General features: G+C 47.4%; 1 protein-coding gene and 1 pseudogene across 7 annotated transcripts; one reads left to right on the top strand and one right to left on the bottom strand.

The window, feature by feature from the left end:
* Positions 1-2,881: 2,881 nt before the first annotated feature.
* LOC133043918 (apolipoprotein L3-like) lies at positions 2,882-22,943 on the bottom strand. Of its 7 annotated transcripts, XM_061125345.1 has the most exons (7): positions 22,703-22,943; positions 22,417-22,590; positions 22,017-22,144; positions 17,219-17,321; positions 14,184-14,291; positions 8,657-8,777; positions 2,882-6,014 (listed from the first exon to the last, which is right to left on the bottom strand). In XM_061125345.1, exons 5-7 carry the CDS (start codon positions 14,212-14,214, stop codon positions 5,126-5,128), a joined length of 1,041 nt encoding a protein of 346 aa, XP_060981328.1. In that variant the 5' UTR covers positions 14,215-14,291; positions 17,219-17,321; positions 22,017-22,144; positions 22,417-22,590; positions 22,703-22,943; the 3' UTR covers positions 2,882-5,125. The 7 variants fall into 7 exon arrangements, with proteins under 7 accessions (XP_060981328.1, XP_060981324.1, XP_060981325.1 ...); XM_061125341.1 differs by lacking the exon at positions 17,219-17,321; XM_061125342.1 differs by lacking the exon at positions 17,219-17,321 and having other exon boundaries at positions 22,017-22,096.
* LOC133043921 (zeta-crystallin-like) lies at positions 9,333-10,305 on the top strand (annotated as a pseudogene).
* Positions 22,944-23,386: the final 443 nt, after the last annotated feature.

Below are 23,386 nucleotides of genomic sequence, written 5' to 3'. Positions count from 1 at the left end.
TAGCTGTACTGTAGGGAGATGTCCAGTAATCTTACTGGGGAATTATTTTACTTCTCTAGGTTTTACCCCATTTCCTGAATCTGAACTGTTAGTTGTAGTGCTTTCATAATGAAATATACAGCTTCTTTAAGTATCAGGTTAAAGAATGGTTTGTCATAACACGTCTGCTGTCTTTCAAAAACACTGTCACTGTCTTTGGAGGGAGGGCTCTGCCCAAACTCAGCTGTCATCACCAGTGTGAGGTCCAGAACAGCACCCTTTGCAAAAGAACAAGTTAATGTGAACTTCAAGGCATTTTTGAGAGATTGGCGCAGGATCTTAAAGATGCCCAGACCAAGGCATGAGAGAAACATGAAACTGTCAGCAGAGGCTCTGCCCGGAGGCACGCAGGTCCTGGGTGGCGGGCACATGTGTGCAGCACACCTCCCTACCCGTCTCACCCACGTGGGACAGGACAGCAGGTGGGGACAGACAGCTGCAAGGTCTGGGCTCCCAGGGGAGTGGGTACACTTCCCTGGGCCCAGGATGAGCTGTGCTGCAGAAACACCACATGCTTGATTCACTTCCTCCTGGAACAGAACACCCTGCATTCTCCTGACCAATCAACCCAACATGGATCAGGGAGGAGGCTCAAGGCACCCAGAGGGCTCCCCTAGAATGGCCCTTCCCAGGCAGGGGCCTCAGCCACTCTCCTGGTCTCTGGGCCCGGCTTCCTCCTGTTCTCCATGGGGGTGGTACCACCTGCTCTCAGAGGGGCAGTGAGGTTCTGATAGGGACCCAGGTGACTGTGCTGACAGCGATGGCCCAGCCCAGGATCGCGGGTGTGAATTTCCCTGCAGCAAAGAGGAACAGGGAGTGGGATCCCAGTGAAGACTGATGTCAGGGGAGCAATGTTCCCGGAGGCCAGGGTCTCTATTGCACCTCCTTGTTGCCTGCACAATATAACATACATGCAGAATACTGAGAAAGGGGCCCAATGGAGCAGGAGAAGCACTAGCATCACGCTGGGACCCTTCCCCCCTGACATCACTGCAAGATGCAGCAGGTGGCTATGATTCATGTTTGTCTCCAACCGCGGAAGGGGGCGGGGCACTTACTGTCGTGTGTGGGGTGGGTGGACCCAGAACAGTGTGAGGAGAGTCATATCCATTAGTCTGAGAAGAGGGCATGTGTGGATCCAGGAAGCACTAAATCTGGAGCCTCTCTACCTGAGACTTTCCCCCAGGGTTCAGGTCCCCGTTACTCATTCATCTTTCTCATTTTTCAGCCTGACTATTAGTCCAAGGATACTGTCCCAAGTCCCAAGTTATTCTGTCTCCTGGGAACTTGACACTGAGATTCCAGGTGTTTGGACCTAAGCCCCCTGCTCACGGGACCTCAGGGGCCAGACTGTGGGATCCTGGAGGGGGACATGTCCTGCTTCCTGTCCTCCCTGAACTGTGCACATTGGGGACGTCTTTCTGTTCTCTGACCTGGGCTTCTTCCCTCCCAGTGCACGCTCTTCTGTGCTCACTCAGCCAGACTCAGTCTCTGTGCTCAGAACCACAGGGCTCTCACCCGACACGCATCACCGTGGAGTTGCACGTGAGTGAGCTCAATGGGGTCCAGCTCTAAGGGCTCAGGGGGAAATGGGGGGAACACTGATGGTTCTGTACCCAGTGCCTGAAACCTGCCCAGAGAAGTCTGTGCAGGATGGGAATTCTCCAGGAACTGAGGAAGAACTGATGAAGGAATGAACTCACATGTCTGAGGGTCAGGCAGGCGATGGCGATGACTGCTGACGTCTTAAAGAAGGAATGAGAGGACCGGTAGGAGCCTCAGGAAAACCTGGGCTGAGAGGGAGTGAGAGGCACTGAGGAAAGTCTTCTGAGGGAGGTTTGGACAAAAGTGGGGAGAAGGCTCTGCAGCACGTGGGGAGGGACTTAGGAGACATCCTGGGATCATTTCCAGGTCCCGGGTCTCTGGCTTCCTGTCCTGGGCTCCAGGTATGTGAACCTGTTAAGTGTTCACATGCTCGACACATGGAAACACAGAGAGTCAGTGCCTCATGGAGCAGACCCGTGCGGTGAGAGCAACACACGATGCTACTCTCTTCTTCCTGGAGAGGAAGAGCCTGAGGCATTCCATGAAGTCTCCTCAGAAGGTCCTGGCAGGTGCAACCCCCGATGGGTGACCAGGTCAGAACATGGCCTTGGATGGACTTTCTCTCCTTCCTGTCCATTTCCCCCAGCCCCTCAGTCCTGCTCCTGGGGATGGAGTGAGCCTTGCAGCCAGCTCTGACCTTGGGGGACCACAGGGTCCAGCAGGCTAGGCTGCAGGGAGGCTTTGAGCATCTGTGCTCAGAGTCATGGGCCGCCATGGAGGAGGGGAAGCAGGTGGGGCTAAGATCAATATTCTTAAGACTCATTCTCGCCCTGTGTGGAGAATAGACAGGTGAGGCAGGACAGTGCCCCCAGGTAAACACAGGAAGACAGTTCTGGAAGGTCCTGCAGGAGTCCTGCGGAAACGTGAAGGCAGCCTGGGTGAGGCATGTGCTGTCTCTCTGCTCCTCTGATTACGGCCGACCCCCCCTCACACCTGCACACAGGCCGTCTGCTCTCAATCATCCTTGGGGGCCCTGTATCCATCCTGGTCCCTGGGGCTGGAGGAGGAGCATCCCCGCGCTCAGCCCAAGTCAGACGACATGGGCTTCCCCCGGGGCATCCCACAGGGCCTGTGGGGCTCCAGGGTCTGAGGTAAACAACTGAATGGGAGCCCAGTGGGCAGGCAGGAGGAGCCATGGAGGACATGCTCCCTGAGACCCTTGGAGACAGACTCATGGGAAAGGAGCTCAGGCATCGGAGCCCAGCTGAGCTCATCAATCAATGCAAGGAAGCCTCAGTGAATCAGCTCATATTTATTGAACTAAAGTCTGTAGAACACAATGTGGAGAGAGGCAGATGGTCCTAGAATACCTTGTTTAACTTCATCCCCAACTGAGGAGGAAATTGAGGGTCAGAGAGGCCTTGTCTGTTGGCCCCAGGCTGGTTGATCTCCTTGACACACCACTTAGTTCCTTGATCTGTTGGTGCATTCTGCTTTCCTCTTACTATTTTTCCCAAATCAATCTCTGTTCCTACACAACACTGGGAATTTCATGGGAACTTCACTGGTCTCAGTGCACTCTGAACTCAAAGGGCACCTGGATGGATACTTGTCAGATGTTTCATCCACTGTGTTGTCATCACTGTCGCTGCCACCACCACCATCACCACCATTGTCATCAAGAAATCACTGCCTGAAGTGAGATGTAGACCATTCTTCAAAGAAGATATATAGATGGCTAGCCAGCATATGTAAAGAGGCTGAACACTGCTAATTATTCAGTTCAGTTCAGTCACTGGGTCATGTCCGACACTTCGCAACCCCATGGACCACAGCACACCAGGCCTCCCTGTCCATCATCAACTCCTGGAGTCTACTCAAAGTCATCTCCACTGAGTCAGTGATGCCATCCAACCATCTCATCCTGTGTGTATGCTAATCAAAACTACCATAAGGGATCACCCCCTTACCAATCAGATGGGCCATCAAGTAAAAGTCTACAGACAATCAATATTGGAGATGATGTGGAGAAAAGGCAAGCCTCCTACACAGTTGCTGGGAATGTAAATTGGTGTGGCTGTTATGGAAAACGGTAAAGAAGTTCCTTAAAAACTAAAATTAGAGGTATCATGTGATCAAGCAATCCCACTTCAGAGCATATGTTTGGAAAAGAAAAAGTTCCCATTTGAAAAGATACATGCACCCCATGTTCATAAAAGTACTATTTACAATAGCCAAAACTTGGAAGTAACCTAAATGTCTGTCACCAGATGAAGGGATAAAGACAATGTGGTACATACAAACAATGGAATATTACTCAGCCCTAAAAAGCATGAAATAATGCCTTTTGTAGTAACATGTATGGATCTAGAGGTGATCATACTAAGTGAAGTAAGTCAGGCAGAAAAGACAGACATATAATATCACTCATATGGAGAATCTAAGAAATAGTCTAGGTGGTTCCCTGGCGGTCTAGTGGTTAGAATTTGGTGGTTTTGCTGCTATGGCCACGTTTATCCAACATTGGGGATCTCAGATCCCACAAACTGCTTGGCATGGCCAAAAGAAAGAGTACAAATGAACTTATGAACAAACCAAAACAGACTCATAGTCATAGAAAACATAACTTGTTGTTACTAAAGAGAGAGAGGGGTAAACTAGGAGTATGGGATTAGCAGATGTACACTACCATACATAAAATAGATTTAAAAAACAAGGACTTTATGTATAGCACAGGGAATAATATTCAGTATCTTATAATAATCTGTAATGAAAAAATTAAAAAGAATGTAGATATATACAGAGATTATGTATAACTGAATCACTTCAATGTACACCTGAACTAACAGAATATTGTAAATCAACTCTACTTCAATTAAAGAAACAAGCAGACAAAAGAAGTCACAGCCTAATTAAGATAAAATGCTGGAATCAAAGGTGAGTGATTGGAGCAGTAGCGCTCGAGGCCACCGCCAGGAGGAGACTCTTCTTGCTGGGGCGTCAAACCCTGGGAAGGGCAATAGAGCAGCCCCTGCTGCTTCTCCTGGATCCCAACAATCCTGCCTCTCTATCTCCCACTTTCAACCCTTTTGTATTTCTGGTCTCTTGTTGCTAGTTCCCATGCCTCTCCTTTTATTCTGCCCCCAGTGAATTCTTTAGTTCAAAGTAAGTGGTTTCTGATGGGAAGGGAGTTGGGGGAGAACGGATACATGTGTGTGCATGGCTGAGTCCCTTCACTGTCCACCTGAAACTATCTCACCACTGTTAATCGCCTGTTCCTCAATACAAAGTAAAAGGTTCATAATATGAAAAAAATAAGAGGATTCTCCCTCGGCCCCCACCCATTCTCTAGTCGCCCTTCCTCCCTTAATCCGGGCTCCTCCTCTCTCCCCATCTATCACCTACATTCACCCCTCCCCTCCTGAGCTCAGCTGCAGAAATTCCAGTTTCCTAACCCTCAGCTCCAACAATTTTGTCTCACTCTCCTTTTTCCCCTAACAAGGTGCCTCCGCACCTTGACCCTGAATGTGTCCCTGGACCCTCAGTGCTCTGGGGGTGGTGGAGTTGGGTCCTCTTGCAGACGCTTATAGATCTGGGTGAGCTCCTCCAACTTCCTCTCCAGCTCCCTGGCCCGCTGCCGCAGGTTTTCAGCTGATGCTGTCTTTGCACCATCATGCAGGTGCATTGACTCCTTCACCAGGAAGCCCACATCCATCAGGAGGAAGACACCTGCAGTGGCCGCACCCACGATTTGGGCTCCTTTGGTAACTGTTGAAGCCGTGCCTTTGAAAGCTGCCTGTACCTGCTGGATGGCTGGGGCTGAGATTCTCCCAGGGCTCACGAGGATGTTTGCATTAGCTGCAGAGTCAGGGTTGGCTTCGCCTGTCTCCATGGCATGGATATTTCTTTCCAGGTGTTTCTCGGCTTTTGCCAATTTCTCTGTTGTGACAACAATGTGGGGGTTGCTCTTGAGTACCTCTAGGAGCACCTCCCATTTCTTGACAGCAATTGACATCAATTGACGAGCTTTCTTTTCTGCTGATGACCTATTTACATGTTCCACGATGCTGGTGGACACAGCGGTCACAGCAGTTGCTGTTCCCAGCCCTATCCCAGTGGCTGAGAGCGCCATACTGGCCCCGGCTGTCACAGGTGCCAGAGCCAGGCCAAGGATGGTCAGGGCGCCAGATAAAGCGCCGGTGCTGTGGGTCACCACATTGGAGATGGTACAGTCCCTGTGGACTTTGTCTACATTGTCTGCAAGCTCCCAGAGCTTGCTTATGAGCTCCACCAGCTGCTGCGTCACCCGAGGAAACTTCCTCAGAAACCTCCTCCTGTCCAGCTGCTCTTTCGGGAGCGTTTCCTGGTCCTTCCCAGCCAAGTCTCCTTTCAATTCATTCAGATATTCATGTAATGCATTCATGTCTTCCCTGTAACAGTGAAGGTCAAGGGCTTAGAAAGGCAGTTTGCTTGTCTGTAAAATAGGTTCAGAAATTTCTATTCTGCATAAATACAGAGATAGTACTATAAATCGATTAGAAGAGAAATTTACAAAAGTAAAATTTCCTCTTTCAACATTAAACACAGATTTTATACCTTTTAGATGCTCCATAAACTTCTTCAATCCTCTAACAGATAAACAAAAGTCACCTTAGGATACTTGTAACTTAAGAGAGATATTGGATGGAATTCCCTGGTGGTCCGGAGGTTATGACTCTGCACTCTCACTGCCTCGGGCATGACTCAGTCCCTGGTCAGGGAACAAGGATCCAACAAGCCATGTGGCCCAGCCAAAAAAAAAAAAACCAAAAGGTATTTGGTAAATACCTCTCAGAGGCAGGGCAACACCAGCACTCTGAAAGAGTTGGTGAGTGGGAACTCCACAGAGAAACGAAGAGAAGTGGTGTTAAAGCAGAAAACCTGCATTCAAGGGCCTCAGTGTGTGGTGAGGAGTCAACCTGATCTTTGCTCTTGGCTACTGGGAAGTGGTCCCTAAGCCCCTAGAATATTCTGGCTGGTACCAGTGTCCTTGTCTGCCTGGGACTTTTGGCCACTGTTCAGTAGGACAAGGAGACATGTGATGGGGCCTCTGGAGGAGCTGGACTCTAGGACATTCATATGACCTCTGGGGGGGGCTGGAGACCACAATTCAGGGTAATTTGTCTTTAAACGGGTGAGTGTACCCGGCAGGCAGTGTTCCCTGTGCCCTGCCACTCACCGAGCTCCAGAACGGTAATGAATCCTGGGGACAATCGAAGCTTCGGGTGTGAAATCCGCCCAGACTCTGCCCTGTGGCTGATGGAAACCCACAGGCTTCCTGTAATACACTGGGATCATGATGGCTCTCAGTGAGTCTTGTCTGTTCTCTAGGGAATTCTCAAACCTGAGGGGGGTTTTGAGGATCCCCTAAATATGTCATTGGTTCAAATGAAAGCATGGTACTGGGCACTGTGCCCTCACCCTTTGCAGATTGGCTGTCTCTATGACTTAGAATTTGTAGAAGAAAAAAAAAAGCCCAAGGTCAGAACTAGGAGGCACCTTAATAGTCCTTAAGTCTGCCATCTGCTGTCTTCTAAGGCTTGTGTCCTTGGCCTTCCCGGCAGAAGATCCCTGAGTCCATCCACTGCCCCAGCTGCCTGGAGATCAGGAGATGTGGTGCTGGTTCCTCTTGGACTCTTCAGCCCACCTCACTGACTCCTGACCCAGCACTCAGCACCCCTGACCTCAGGTGTCACATGTTACTTTGTGACAGCTTCATGACCTTTCACCCCAAGGTCATGTGCAACTTTATGGAACCTCTAAAGGTTCAAGAGGCTTGAGGAAATACCCATCTGAACGGCTGAGCCTGAGGAGACCGGCACTTGCACAGCTGGTGGAGGAAGTGTTTTCCTCTTGGGTAGGGATGCACGAGGCTCCTCAGAATCCCTCAAATGACACACAATCACAGCCACTCATTGTGACCCTGGAGGGCCCCCTGAGCCACATGGCCTTCCCACTGTCAGGGTAGCTCCACGTAGATTAAAAGAGGGTCCCAGATGGAGGGAGAAGCCAGGTTCCAGGCAGGGTGTGCAGACACAGTCACCCACGGCCCTCTAGCCCAGCATGAGGGGATCCCATTAGGGAGGGAAGAAATGTTCCCCCTCCCACTCAGGAGACCTCTGCTAGGGTCACAGCCTCTTCAGTTTTGTGTCCTTGGGGCCCACTCTCCTCACTCTAGTCCTGGTCCTGCTGCCCAAGGCTGCCTATTAGTCCTCCAACCTGGACCCTCTGCTCCACTGTGACCCCTGGGTCTGACTCTGGTCCAGGCCTTCCTGAGCCCTTTGGATGAGATGATTGCACTTGCTTCCCCACCTCTGACCCTGCAGTTCACTCTGAGGCCATCACCATAGCCCATCAGATTGAATTACTATTCCCACTGGACACATGAAATCTGAAACTGTAACACATAAGCCCAGAACCCAGGAGCTGGACAAGGCAAGATCCAGGATCCCATCAGCTCCACCCAGTTCCTCTCCAGCCTCTCTGCTTTGTGGGCCAGCAGGATCCTGCAAGGTTGGTACCGTTTTTAAGGGGACTAGAAAGGCTTTATCTAGGTAGAAGCCCGAGTAATACACATGATGGCGTCAGGATTTTCTGACTTGCCCCAAAGGAAATTCTGCTTGGTTCTCATCACCAGAAAGAAAATTCTTTCCCAAATGCTTTTTAAATGTTAATATTGATTGAATACCTACTCTGTATCAGTCATTATGGGAAGATCGTTGCATGCAAGATCTCAGTATCCTCACAGTAAAACTAAACAGATGATGATGCGAAGGCAGAGAATAGCTCAATAATTTGTCCAAGGTCACATAACCTGCCCCTTCCTTACAGGTTTCATCTTCTCTCAACCTGAGGTTGTTCACTGCCAGCAAATGACATGGAGGAAACATTCCTCATGAGATACTGAGAAGGAACATCCTACCTCTACCATAGGGTCCTGCTTGGAGGAGGTGTGCCTGCTAGAAGAAACCTATTCTGGTGCCGCGGGGTGTGGGTGACCTTCCTGATACACCAATACACCTGTAGAGGTTACCTGGACAAACCAGCCTTTGCCTCAATTTTCCTCAGGAATTCAGTCAGCAGGAGAAGCAGTTCCTCCCTGCTCAGTATGTCCCAGAGACACTCAGCGACTTCCTCAAAGAAGATCTCAATATCTAGATGAAAGGAAAGGGAATAAGGTTAGAAGAATTTGTGAAGAGAAAAAGGGAAAGTGTTAGTTGCTCAGTCCTATTTGACTCTTTGTGACCCTGTGGACCGAAGCTCGCCTGGCTCCTCTGCCCATGGGGTTCTCCAGGCAAGAATACTGGAGTGAGTAGCCATTCCCTCCTCCAGGGAATCTTCCCAACCTAAGGATAAAATCCAGATCTCCCACATTGCTGGCAGATTCTTTACTGTCTGAGTCACTGGGAAAGCGCAGAAGATTTTGTGGTGGATCATAAATGCTATTGGGTAGCTTTTTTTTTTTTTTTTTTTTTAACCCTGTGTAACCTGGGGGAGGGCTCAGAGATTTTGACAGTCCACTCTAGAACAGGTATCAGAAGTTGATACCTGTTCTGTCACCACATGGTGACAGAAGTTGAAGAAAGCTATTTGAGTTTTTTAATTTCATGGATCCAAAGTGCTGAAGCTCCAGTTGAATGTTGCTGTAGCAATTCTGAAAGACCACCAGGTTCTAACAAAGTCCAAGCATGTGGTGTAAACCCAGTGGACGTATATATTCTCTCTGGCACTCACAATATAAAACCACTTCTACCTTTTACTCTTAGCTGAGATGTGGCTGGGATAGTAGAAGCTGCTGGAGAGAATGTATCTGCTTTCAAGAAAGGTGACATTCACTACAAGGATGATCTCTGGGGGTTACGCCGAGTACGCTCTGGGAGCCCATCACACTGTTCACATGCTTCCCAAAAAAACTGGACTTCAAACAAGGAGCTGCCATCAGCATCTCATGTTTTACTGCTTATCAAGTCTGCTCCACAGTGCCCATGTGAAAGCTGGAGAAAGTGTTCTGGGGCTAGTGGAGGAGCTGGAAGAGCAGCAGGCCAAATGGTTAGAGCTTATGGCTTAAAGATTCTGGGCACAGCTACTACTGAGGAAGGACAAAAGATTTTTTTGCAAAATGGAGCTGACGAAGTGTTTAATCACAAAGATGCTAATTATATTGATAAAACTAAGAAATCTGTTGGTGAAAAAAGAGTTGATGTGATTATTGAAATGTTTGCTAATGTCAAACTTAGCAAAGATTTAAATTTTTTGTCACATGGAGGACGAGTAATAGTTGTTGGCCGCAGAGGTGCTATTGAAATAAACCCACAGGATCCATGACAAAGGAATCTAGCATAAAAGGAGTAGCTCTCCCTTCATCCTCCAAGGACGAATTTCAGCAATTTGCAGCAGCCCTCCAAGCTGGAATGAATTCTTTAGTTGAGACCAGTAATACGTGCCCGGTATTCACTGGAGAAGGTGGCCCAAGCTCATGAAGATATCATTCATAGCTGTGGGGCTACAGGAAAAATGATTCTTCTCTTAAAATCATAAATCCTTCCATTGATTTCCTGTGTAATTAAGAGGTTTCTTACCTTAGTTTTATGTAGACTGCATTTGCTCTGCTTAGCAATCATTTGATTCAGTGAGTTTCTTCTATTTAAGAAAATATTTATCTTAGGATTCATAGGCGTTGGAGTGCAGTTTATTTTATAGCTGGGAATATTCTTTATGCCTTCTACCTACCTCTCATCAAGGAATACTGTGAAATAGGATGTTAGTGGTCACTTGTCATTGGAGGACATTACAGAAATTCCTAACCAATGCTCATCATTAATTCCATACCTTTGACTAAAACATGCTAATTCAAAATAGGACTGCTTGATTCCTAAGGCTAGTTCTCTTTACAAAGGTTCTTTAGTCTCTGATTAACCCAGAACTATACTGGACTCTGACGATTCTCTGAACTAAATGAGACCCCTTTTCTAAACTAATCTCATCTACATCTACCAGTCTCTCAGAAGGGCAAGATAAACCATGTCCAGAGAAATCTGTTAGTTTTCCAATATTCCCCAATGTTATGCTATTCACTAGGTTAATCATTGGCTACCAAGGATCCATGTACTCTCTGAGGACATCAGCCTTATCTCTGGTATCATATGATACTAGGTGCATAGTTGGGCTTCCCAGGAGGCACTAGTGGTACAGAATCTGCCTGCCAGTGCAGGAGATGTAGGAGATGTGGGTTTGATCCCTGGGTCAGGAAGATCCCCTAGAGAAGGGCATGGCAACCCACTCCAGTATTCATGGCTGGAGAATCCCATGGACAGAGGAGCTTGGCGGGCTACATACAGTACCTAGGGTTGCAAAGAGTCGTACATGATGAAGTGACTTAGCACATCAGGTGCATAGTTTCCAAATATATATGTTTTGATTGATTCAACTTGTTTCTGGCTGCATGAAGGTTTTTAAGTTACAAATGGTTGTTCAAGCTCCTCCAAGTGCCACAGCCTTCTCCAACTATTGCTTGGGGCCTCCTGGATCCAAGATCCTCAATATGAGGGTAAGCAGAACATGCTGCCTCAACAATTTAGGGTGTGTGTCCTTGGCCATCTCGAAGCAGTCTGAACAGAATTGCCACCCCTTTCCCTAGTAGCCATATTCTCCTAAATGAAAAGGGGGGAAATAAAGGATAACAGTCAGGGAGGCAGGACAGGGGTCCCCAAGTGGGAGGAGGAAGTAAACTGCTAGTGGCAGACCTTTTTCCCCCTTATCTCCATGAGATTAACAGGTTCCGTGTAATCCTGTGTTGCCATGACGACACCTGGTGCCCCCTGAACTTAACTTTTTCTCAAACCTTGAGCTAACCAACGTGTATTTCTCATGGAAATGTTTTTCTTAAGCTGTGTTAATGAAACTATTCATTTGCTTGGAAATCTGCCTTTCTTCAAGATTCATGTCAATTGTTTTATGGCCAGAGGTGAGTCCCCTTGTGCCATTCTATCTCAAAATGCATGTTGTGGGAGAGGAGCCTGGTGCAACACTCTCTGTCTGAGGCATTTCTTTTATCCGATTAGAAGCTTGCTATCGGCTATATAACGCCTTGCTAAAAACTAGCAAGGGGGCACTCTTTCTGTTCCCTTCTGAAGTCTATCTTGGAAGCTTTCTCTACCCCATTTACACTTTAATAAAACTCTACTACAAAAAAGCTCTGAGTGATCCAGCCTTGTCTCTGGCTCCAGATTGAAGTCTTCTCCTTGGAGGCCAAGGATACCGGATTCGCTCACAGCTCATGGAAGTAACCTTTCAGAATTGTATCTATGTGTGACGGGGATCATATATTTTTATTTAAATTAATAAACAAAGTTTATGCCTTAAGAATGATCTGCTTTTGTTATCATAATATGATAACTGTAACAAATAGAGCAAAAAAAATTTTTTAAATGCTCTTTAGTATAAATTGTTAAAATTCATCTTCCTGAGGAGTGATCACCTGGGCACTGTTGGTAGAGTCACCTGGGTCATGGATGGACCTGCTTTTCCCACCCTCACCCTCCAATTCATATGTTGAAGTTTTAACCTCCAGTGACTGTATTTGAAGACTGGCCTTTAAAGAGACAATTGAGGTAAAATGAAGTCATAGGTGTGAGGCCCTAATGCAATAAGATTGTTGTCTTTATTACAAACGAAGATACCAGATTCTCTCTCTTCCTGCCCTCTCCTCCAGAGGAAAGGTCATGTGAGGACACAGTTAGAGGGCAGTTAGAAATTGCAAGCCAGGTGGAGAGGTCTCACCAGAAACCACCACTACCTTGATGATCTTGGACTTCCAAACCTCCAGAATCATGATCTAATCCCAAGATTTAGATGTCTCCAGGAATCTACACTTTTAATTTTTAGAAAGAGAATGAGGGCTTTCTAGGTGGTACAGTGGTAAAGAATTGCCCTGCCAATGCAGGAGACACAGGAGTTGTGGGTTCAACCCCTGGGTTGGGAAGATCCCCTGGAATAAAAGATGACAACCCACTCCCAGAATTCTTGCCTGGAAAATCCCAAGAACAGAGGAGCCTGGCGGGCTACAATCCATGAGGTCACACAGAATTGAACACAAATTAACAGATGAGCACATGCACACACACAAAGAGAGAGAATACAGGGCTTGTGTGTTTGTGAGTTACCACTTCTAGCAGAGACTGGCAGCACCCTGCAAATGAATGCTTTCGTGTTTTGGCAGTGAAACAAAAGAATATTCACATTAAATGGGATAAAGAATGTGATGAAAATAATTAACCTCGGATCAGTACAGGGCAAGATCACTGATCAAATGAGTTACCAAAATCCCTGTGTGATTTCAGGGATCTAGAGGTTACGGAACTGAAGGTAAGACGTAGGCAACTAGGATATATATGTATATATAGGGGGGAGCTGGGACACGATGTAAGATGTGTTTCCTGGTACATGAACACACACAGGCATTATTCTTATTTCACAGAAGAAGAAAGTGAGACAGGAGAAGGGACAAGCCAAGGCCAGTGAGCAGGAAGCTCAGAGGTGGAACCCAAGGTCAAGTGTCAGACACTTCATGGACATGACTTTGAATTCTCCTTATTTTAAACTCCTGTGATTTCTTCATTCTGCGACTAGGGAGTTTTCCAACTAAGTTTTGGTGGTGAGTATGCTGCAGCTGGAGGAGAGCTTGGCAACCCACTCCAATATCCTTCCCTGGAGAATCCCATGGACAGAGGGGCCTGGTGGGCTGCAGTCCTGGGGGTCGCAAAGCGTCGAGAACGACTGTGCGGCTAAGCAGAGGCTGCAGCAGCACACCGCAGCACACACAGAAGGAGAAGTCCAGTGCTGATCGCGTGAACTTATAGAACATTGTAAACCAATGTGACCTCATCCTAAAAAAGGGTTTAGGACCACCCACCGCTGAGTAAGACTGCTATGTGAGAGGATCCTAATCAGAGACACTCAGGATGGCCAGGGGAGGGGATCAGCCAGGTGGAGGAGGGGTGGAGCCAGATGTGATCCTGTGAACAACCCGGTCACCCTTCCCCTCCAGGGGGGAGGTGGCACAGGCAGACTGGGGTTCAGTTCACTGTCCGCGGACTCTTGCAGAGCGGCTGGGTGGGTGGCAGGGTGAGAGCTGAAGGAATGGTGTCTGCGGTGATGCCCCAGGGTCTGGGAGCAGGAGGAGGCTGGGCCAGGGAGAGGGCAGGAGGAGCTCCAGGGACCCTGGGGAACCTCCCTTGCTGCCCCATTTGGCCTTGGGGACACTCTCTGCTGTCCCCCTCCCCATGGGCTGTCCTGGCCTCACTTCTGAGTCACTTGCTAGAGGGCAGTGGGGGAGGAAGAGAGCACCTAGCAAGTGGCTCCCCAAGGAGAGGGCTGGGGAAGAGGCTCTGTGGACACACCCCCACTGGGGGAACTCCACGTGGCCCCTCTGGGGGTCGCCAGGGTGCTTATCCATCCTCTTCTTGGTTCTTGATTCCTCTGTAGGTTAACTCTGCTTGGACGAACCACCCTCAATTCTGGGTCACATGTAGGAACTGGCCAGAAAAGAGGCAGCTGCCTACCTAAGCGGTCTCCGAGGTTTTCTGAGCTCATGATGGCAGCAGCAGGGTCTCAGAGATCTCCCGCCAGCTCCTTGTTTCCGTCAGGCTGGAAGGAGGTGTGACCTCACCCTTGGGGAAGAGAAAACAGAATGTGGACCCGATCACGAGTGAGCAGTGGCTTCAAGGAGCAGTGAGGGTTGAGGTCTCTGGTGAGTTCCCCTGGGACGGCCACCAGTGCCAGCGGGGACTTAACCCAGCGTGGCTCTCTGTCTCCTGGGCTCTGTAGGTCACTAGTTAAGGAAAGTTACTCATCTCCGTCCAACTTCCTCCGAGTCATAGTCCTGTTATCCTGTTGGGGTACAAGGAGAAGACAGTCCTCTTCACAGTCCTCTGTGAAGTTATAGAAGTAATAAAGCCAGAGACAGAAGAATAGATAGGAAGGAATACTCTGGAAATTACATGAGGTTGGAGCAACTCTGTTACTAACTGGTAACAGGTGATGTTGATCCAGTGTCTATGATGTGCAGGCTCCTGAAACTAATCTAACTTTAGGTCAGCCCAGTTTTTCACACTGGTGCCAGAGCCTGGACTTGAACCCAAGTCTTTCTCATCCAGATCCCAGGTTTGTGATGATTATACTCTACTCCATTTAATATATGAAAATAATTACTTGTGGATATATGTTTATTGGTAAATGACTCTCTCATTCTAAAACGATGTCTTGCTCCCCAGGCTCGAGTCAGCCTTGACAAAGTTCCTGGTGGTGCAACTCCGACAGCCCAGGTCTTCCTTGCTTCTGCAAGAGCCTTTATCTCACAAGGGCCTAGAGTCCCACCAGCCCCACCCCACTTTCTGTATCCCTGCCCTTCCTGGCTGAGGACTCTGAATGGTGCCCTGTCCTCTCTGCTTTCTTCCCTTGACTATTGGACTTTAGGTTGTCTCTAATACCTTGTGTAAATAATAAAGAACATTCTCCTTGTATTAAACTTCACTCACATTTGAGACTGTTTCCTTAAGCTATTTCTAGAAGTACAATTACTAAATCACAAGGCATCAATACCTAAAACATTTTCATACCTAGAGCCACACTGTTATGCAAACACACTGTCATAATTTATGTTTGCACTCATAATATATGAGGGTGTCCATCCTTTCAGACTTTCCCATTCTCAGTGGTCTTTAAAAAAAAAAAAGCTCAGGTCTTTATATATAAGAAATTTATTTTGGTTCTGCATGTGATTATCTTGCCATGGGAGAAGAAGAAGGAAAGCAGGTGTTGATTACATTTAGCTACAGTTTTAAGAAAGCAAAAGAGCCTTTGTCAACTCTTCCTTCTGAGACCTGACTGAAATGATAGTAAAGGTATTTACAGGTATAATAACAGCCGCAGATAAGAGTGACTTGTGTTTGTGGTCATCGCTCTGCACTGGTATTGGCTCTGAAACTTTACATATGATAACTTGTATGTTACTCCATTTGATATGTGTACATTGTATCCCCATCTACAGAGGAGGAAGCTGAAGTACAGAAGTTATATGATTTGGCCAAGGTCAGAAGTCTTGCCCCTGGTAGACTGGATTCCTCCCCACTCACTGGGCTCAAGAACCATAGCCTGCCTCTCATCCCTCTGCTGCTAATAAAGACAAGCATGGGGGCAACAGGAGACCAGAGAGTTCAACAAATGTTTGAAGACTCACTGGATGGAGAAGTGATAGCTGAATAAAGAGGAGTGCAGGAGAGGGAGAGAAATAGGGAGCGTGTTCACAGGAGAGAAGACTGGTCTGCTAGGCAGAGCCCCAGAGAGGGAGCAAGATGAGAGGGAGGCCGAGGGGAGAGCAGGGGACAAGCTCACCAACCCCACATCCCATCCCATATTCACAGCAGCCTTCACTCTTTGCCAGCCTTTTCAGAAAGTTACTTGAAGTTGAGGTGCAGGGAAAAACCATAGGTGGTGTGTTTGTGTAATTATGGAGGAAGATAAAGGATACACACAAGAGAGATAGACGTGGGATCCAGGAGTCAGGAACACCAAGCCAGCCAGAAGGCAATGCAAAGATTGCAACTGGACACATATCAGACTGAGAGAGAAACCAGTCCACAATGGGATAAAAAGTCCAGAGTCTGTGGGGCAGAGGACGCGGTATCATATGAGGCACAGTTGGAAAGAAATGGAGGAAATGTTGAAGATAAACAGAGCAAGGGGTGAAAATGAAGCCAATTAGAAACATCAGGAAAAACTAAAGTTCTGCCCAGAAGCACGAGCAGCTATTTGGTACAATTTAGCTCTAAAAAGAAGGCAATGGCAACCCATTCCAGTACTCTTGCCTGGAAAATCCCATGGACAGAGGAGCCTGGTAGGCTAAGGTCCATGGGGGTCTCGAAAATTCAGACACGACTGAGCGACTTCACTTTCACTTTTCACTTTCATGCATTGGAGAAGGAAATGGCAACCCACTCCAGTGTTCTTGTCTGGAGAATCCCAGGGATGAGGGAGCCTGGTGGGCTGCTGTCTATGGGGTTGCACAGAGTCGGACATGACTGAAGTGACTTAGCAGCAGCAGCAGCTCTAAAAAAAATGTATTAAAATGTCACAAATATATAAACTTTGATTTTTTTTTTTAATCTAAGGTAAATTAATGTATGTCCAAGTCATGGTTTTCCCATTTTGATTATTTTGGATGCTGTTTTAAAACTGAAGTATTGTTGAGATATATATATATATATAATATTTAACAATTCAGTTAATGAATATAAAAATTAAAATACGTTTCTAGAACTTGGGAGCCAAAGCTCTGAAGGGAAAAGTTGTTTACAAAGCTAGGAGCAAAGAAATAGTAGCTCCAGTTGAGAGTGTAACAAATAAATATGTAAATAAAATGTTTACAAGTGCAAAGCTTCCTAATAGAGCATATAAAACTAGAGAAATAATGATATAAGCAGAAGATGGGGAAAGGTATAAGAAAAGTGTAAAAATAAATGAAATCTTTATTTTTCCTAGTAAGAAATAAATAAATAATATACAAAATTTTAAGTTAACAAAATGAAAAAAGCAATACCTAATACTGATTAACTATTGTCGTTGATGACACCCCACTATGCACCAGGCACTTTTCCAATTGCTTCGTATGAATTCACTTACTTTTAGTTCTCACAACAATCCTATAAGAAAGGAAACTGAAGGTCAGAGAGGTTAAGTAATTTACTCAAACCACTCAGCTAGTGCTGAGTCAGAGTCCAAATCCAGATTCCTGTCTCCTGAGCCCATTGTCACACGATTCCACCTCCCAATGTAGTAATATCATTTGTGTGTGTTAGCCACTCACTGTGTCTGACTCTTTGTGACCCCTTAGACTGTAGCCCACCTGGCTCCTCTGTCTATGGAATTCACTAGGCAAGAATACTGGAGTGCGTTTCCATTTCCTTCTCCAAATATAGTTTAAAGACATTGATTAACTATCTAAAGAAATAGCTGGATTTAGAAATGGCAGAAGAACCAGAAAAGAGATCAAATTGCCAACATCCATTAGATCATTGAAAAAGCCAGAGAGTTCCAGAAAAACATCTACTCCTGCTGTATTGACTATACCAAAGCTGTTGACTGTATGGATCACAACAAACTGAGAAAAATTCTTAAAAGATGGGAATACCAGACCACCTGGCCTGCCTCCTGAGAAATCTGTATGCAGGTCAGGAAGCAACAGTTAGAACTGGACATGGAACAATAGACTGTTTCCAAATTGGAAAGAGTGCATCAAGGCTGTATATTGTCATCCTGCTTATTTAACTTATATGCAGAGTACATCATGAGAAACGCTGGGCTGGATGAAGCACAAGCTGGAATCAAGATTGCCAGGAGAAATATCAAGAACCTTAGGTATGCAGATGACACCACCCTTATGGCAGAAAGTGAAGAAGAACTCAAGACCCTCTTGATGAAAGTGAAAGAGGAGAGTGAAAAAGTTGGCTTAAAACTCAACATTCAGAAAACTAAGATCATGGCATCTGGTCCCATCACTTCATGGCAAATTGATGGGCAATTAATTGATGGGAAACAGTGACAGACTTTATTTTGTTGGGCTCCAAAATCACTGCAGATGGTGATTGCAGCCATGAACTTAAAAGATGCTTGCCCATTGGAAGAAAAGTTATGACCAACCTAGACAGCATATTTAAAAGCAAAGACATTTCTTTGCCAACAAAGCTATGATTTTTCCATTAGTCATGTATGGATGTGAGAGTTGGACTATAAAGAAAGGTGAGCTTTGAAGAATTGATGCTTTTGAACTGTGGTGTTCGAGAAGACGCTTGAGAGTCCTTTGGACTGCAAGGAGATCCAACCAGTCCATCCTAAAGGAAATCAGCCCTGGGTGTTCATTGGAAGGACTGATGTTGAAGCTGAACCTCCAATACTTTGGCCGCCTGATGAAAAGAACTGACTCTTTGGAAAAGACCCTGATGCTGGAAAAGATTGAAGTCAGGAGGAGAAGGGGACGACAGAGGATGGGATGGTTGGATGGCATCACCAACTCAATGGACGTGAGTTTGAGTAAACTCTGGGAGTTGGTGATGGACAGGGAGGCCTGGCGTGCTGCAGTCCATAGGGTCGCAAAGAGTTGGACATGACTGAGCAACTGAACTGAACTGAAAGAAATAGCTTTCCCTTGGGAAGGAATGAGTAGACCTCTCTGTACAGATTGATTTTTTTAAACCATATGCATATAGGATTTTTGGTTGTTTTAACTCTAAGACAGCTACTAGTGAAGTTGCTCAGCTGTGTCCGACTCTTTGTGATCCCATGGACTATAACTTACCAGGTTCCTCCATCCATGGAATTTTCCAGCCAAGAGTACTGGAGTGGGTTGCCATTTCCTTCTTCAGGGAATCTTCCCCACCCAGGGATTGAACCCACGTCTCCCACATTACTTGCAGATGCTTTCCTGTCTGAGCGACCAGGGAAGCCCTAAGACAGCAGAAGTCACTTTATAGTATTCAGTAACCGATAAGAATGGAGTGGTTTCTAGCACCACCACCTTAAAGATGATGGAAGCAGTTGAATTAAGTGCCAATAAGAAATAAGTGGAAAAAAAAAAGTGAAAAAAAAAAGAAAAAAAAAAGAAATAAGTGTGACTCTTGCTGTGACAACTGTCAGTGTAGGAGGCATGTTCATGTTGATGAAACCAAGTTCTCTAAAAATTAGGCATGAAAACAGGGTCAAACCAGAATAATGAGAGTGAACTGTGACCTTAAACAGATATTGTCCAGCAGCATCTTGCCCACCCACATATGCACCCATGGGCTTCTGTCCATCAAAGGAAGGAAGACCCCTTGCAGGGGAGGTGAATCCTGCAGGCTGGCTTCTCTACTCCTGTAGAAGCAAGGATGCTCTTGAAGATGTTCAGAGAAGTGGTCAGAAGGGGCACCCACATATAACAGTAAAAATAATAATAATAATAAAAGGTAATGTTACTATAAATATATTTCATCGGGTCTTGATGTGTCTGTGAAAGGCCATGAGTTCATAATATCATAAAATGAGGGGACTTTAGATAAAGTGTGGCCAAAAAGGAAGACATAAAGTTTAAAAACTGCACTAGTGGTAATGCAGGAGATGAAAAATGCAAGAGATGTGGGTTCAGTGCCTGAGTCGGGAAGATTCCCTGGAGAAGAAAATGGCAACCCACTCAAGTATTCTTGCCTAGGAAATCCTATGGAGAGGAGCCTGGTGGGCTACAGTTCATGGGGATACAGAGTTGGACAGGACTGAGCTGGTATCTTTCTTTCTTTTCTTTTCATGATGTAAAGAAGAGTAAGTATAATAGGAAATATTTTGTTATGAAACAAATTTAATAAGAAGAGCAGTCTTGAAGTCTGAGGGGATATTCCATTCTGTTTATTCACATGAATGTTTATAAAGGATTGAGAAAGAAAGAACCCCTGACATCCCAAAGCTGGCCTGGTGTCACAACAGGGTGATGTTCTTTTCCTCTTGGATGTAAAGGCTCTCAGAGAACTTCAGCCTCACACAGGGCCACCCCGAGAGCAGGAGTGAAGGAGACAGCAAACACCCATCACTGCACCCTCACCAAGGAAACACCCCTCCCTTGGCTGAAAAGCATGACTGCTCCTTCTCTACCAATTGCACCTTTCTCCTCACTCTGGTCCCCAACTCCACAGATGGAGTTACTGAGACTCACACTGGTAGACCTGACCCCTGTTCTCGGCAGCACCCAATCTAGAGTTGCCCTGTATCTTTAGACCCTCCCCCAAATCCCCTCCCCTAAGCCCCATCCTAGAATCTATCTTTCTATCACCTTCTCTCTGTGATGCCCAGGGTTGTCCCTCAGGAAGAGTAACCATCAGCTTGTCCACTAATGAGTGTGCCTGGTGGCAGAGGCTAGAGGCACCGACCTTGTGGATGGGAGAGTATTCACAGAGGAGGCCTTCCTCCAAGCAGGTGGGAGAGGAGAGCTGGTTGCTCCCCTGCCTCCTTCTCTGCCTCAAAGCTGCAGGACCCCAGGAAGCAGGGTAGCCAATTGAAATCATGAAACATGAGAAGGAAAATTCAAGCCAGAAAGAAGAGGAGGGCTCCAGCAGAAGGGCCAGCTCTTGGATGAGGCCAAAGAATTGCAAATACATCATGACCCTTGACTTATCCTTCTGTCCTTCCCTCCCATTCTTGTCCTGGTTCTGACCTTTGTCTTGGGACACAGCTGGGTGTGGATGTTGGGTGGTGCTCCCTTCTGCTGGGTTTCTATTGCAAGTGTCTTCCTCTTTTAGCCTCCAGGTCACTTCCTGGAAAGGCTGTTTCTGGGAAAAGGGAGGACTGTGGGGAAGCCTGTCCCTGCCCAACCACATGGCCAGACACAGAGCCCTCCCCTCCATGTGGGCAGACAGAGATTCTACCAAACATCCCCCTCCATGTGGTACAGCGCATACTCTATGGGCAGGGATAGGAGGGGTAAAGGCAGGGTCAGATTCAGAGTCCTTAGCCCATCACCAGGCCCTCCTGATGCTCCTACTCCTGTCTTCCTCACCCTCATCCTGACTCCACAGGGCCTGGTCCAGGGGCCTGGAGGACTCCCAGCTCCCTGGACTCTGATTCCCCCCCAGCCTCCAGGCCTTCATTCAAGTTGCTCCTCCCCCTGCAATGCCTTCCCCATCTGCCTCACCAGGTGAAATGTTACCTGTAATTAGAGTTCCCACTCCAAAGCCTCCTCCCCTTGCTGCCTCCCCCAGTTCCTCTCCAGACCCCTCTGGAATCTTGCACTTTCCTGGTTGCAGGTCTATTTGTGTGGAGTTTCTTCAGCTCCCAGCACTGGGCAGGTGCCCTGTCTCTTCTCTGCTGCTCCTCCTGCTCCAGGGCCTCCAGGGCTCCCTCCACCCTCCCAGACACAGCCTGGCTAGAATACGAGGTGTGGGACCCGTTACTGGGACATGAAGCAACCAGCTTCGTGAAAACACAGCACCACACTTCTTTAACCTGTGGTGGAGTACTTAGGTTTGTTTTCCTTGTCTGTCTTGATAAAAGTTCTTTCTTATTGACGGTGTCATCACATTCCTGAGTGTTTCCATCTATGGGAAGCCCGCACTTTCCAGATCACCCTCTGCCAGTAAACTGCAATGTGAGACCTACATTGTCTATGCTCTGTGTCATCTTGGTTTAGGAAAGCTTTTGTAGGAACACAGACACACCTGTCTCCACATCCAGGCTCTGCCCCTGCTTAACCTGTGCCTTGGGCCATGACCTCACCTCCCTGAGGTTCCATTTCCCTTCTGTACTGACAATCACCTTTTGCTCAGACAGTCGTCCTGAGGATGGGGAGATGGGTGGGGGTCCTGCCCACCCCTGCTTACCTAGGAGTCTTCCTCTGGGTGAGTGTGAACAAGATCCAGTTGTTCTCAGCTCTGCAGATGTAACTGCCTTCTGTGTGTCTCTGCAATAAACCACACACACTTTCTGGTCCCAGGTATATTCCGAAAACCTAAAGGGAAAGCGAAACCCTCACTTCTGAGTGGCTCAAGTTAACAACACCCTGCCCCCACCAGGCCCCATCCAGAACTATTCCCACCCTCCTCCTGCCCCCTTAGAGAAACAAGCCAAGCCCTGACATCCCACGTCCTTCTGACACAGCCCACCCTGCCTTGGCTCCTTGAAGGTGACCTGCCACCAACACACCATGAGTCCCTTGGCCAACCACTCCCCCACCCCATGGCCATCCTTCCAACCCCTCAGCCCTCCCCACCACTCGCTCACCAGCCTGTCTGCTTTATTCACCCTCATGCCACCAGCACGTGGCACAGTTCCAGTTCACACCAGCTCCTCACCGCATACTGGTCATACTGCTGCTGCTGCTGAGGGTCACATCACCGTGCCTTCTAGGGCTTGTTCATGTAGGTCCTTCTGCCGGGGACACCTGCTGCATCGAACCTGGAAAAATCATACTCACCCTGTAAAGCCAAAGTCTGGCATCACCTCCTCTGAGAAGCCCTCCAGGACCTCCCCTGCAGAGTCCCCTGTCCTTGCTCTGCTCCCTTGGTACCTGGGAGAGGGGCCTAAGGCCACCCCTCAGCCACTCTCTTCATGCCTGCTCCCACTCTTTCGATCAAGTCCCTCAGACTGAGCCCTGCTGAGAAGGGCAACACTAGTGCCTTCAAGTCTAGCAACTTGCCTAAGGAGGCCAGCCTTGGTGGTCAAGGCCATTTGGATGGATGCCAAGTTTGTGGGAAGGGCTGAGAGCATGCTACTCTTCTCTACCCTGGCTTATTTCTACTTGACCATAGATCTATTTCTCTCCAAATGGAGGACTTTGACAGGAAGGCTAGTGACCTTGCAACTCAGAAAAGTTGCAACCGAAAACCAGTGTTATTTCCTGTTTGGTTCCTGATCAAAAAGCCGAAGTGTATGGAGGGCTGAGAGAGCACAGACCGTATGCAGGCTCCATTTCTCAGATAAAGAAGCAAGGAAAGTTCTCACAACCTGAGAGTCATGCAGCTAGACTCCTGGGGGACCTAAGTGGTGCTACCATAAGTCCTGGTGGACTGCCGGTGCCCAAACAGAAGGGACAGCAGAGGGCCTGGACCTTCCCTGGAGGCCCCCCTGCTCTTCCATCAGGGCTGTTTCATCCCAGAAAATGCCCCAGTCATCATGGTCACCTCCTCTCAGCTTTTGAGGGAGAGACAGAGGAGTGATGGGTGTTATCTCATGAGGACCACACACTACAGTT

This window comes from Dama dama, chromosome 22 (genome assembly GCF_033118175.1).
Source record: "Dama dama isolate Ldn47 chromosome 22, ASM3311817v1, whole genome shotgun sequence".
Lineage (NCBI taxonomy): Eukaryota > Metazoa > Chordata > Mammalia > Artiodactyla > Cervidae > Dama > Dama dama.
The sequence above is the reverse complement of the archived record's forward strand: the minus strand, read 5'-3'. Positions and strand labels throughout refer to the sequence as shown.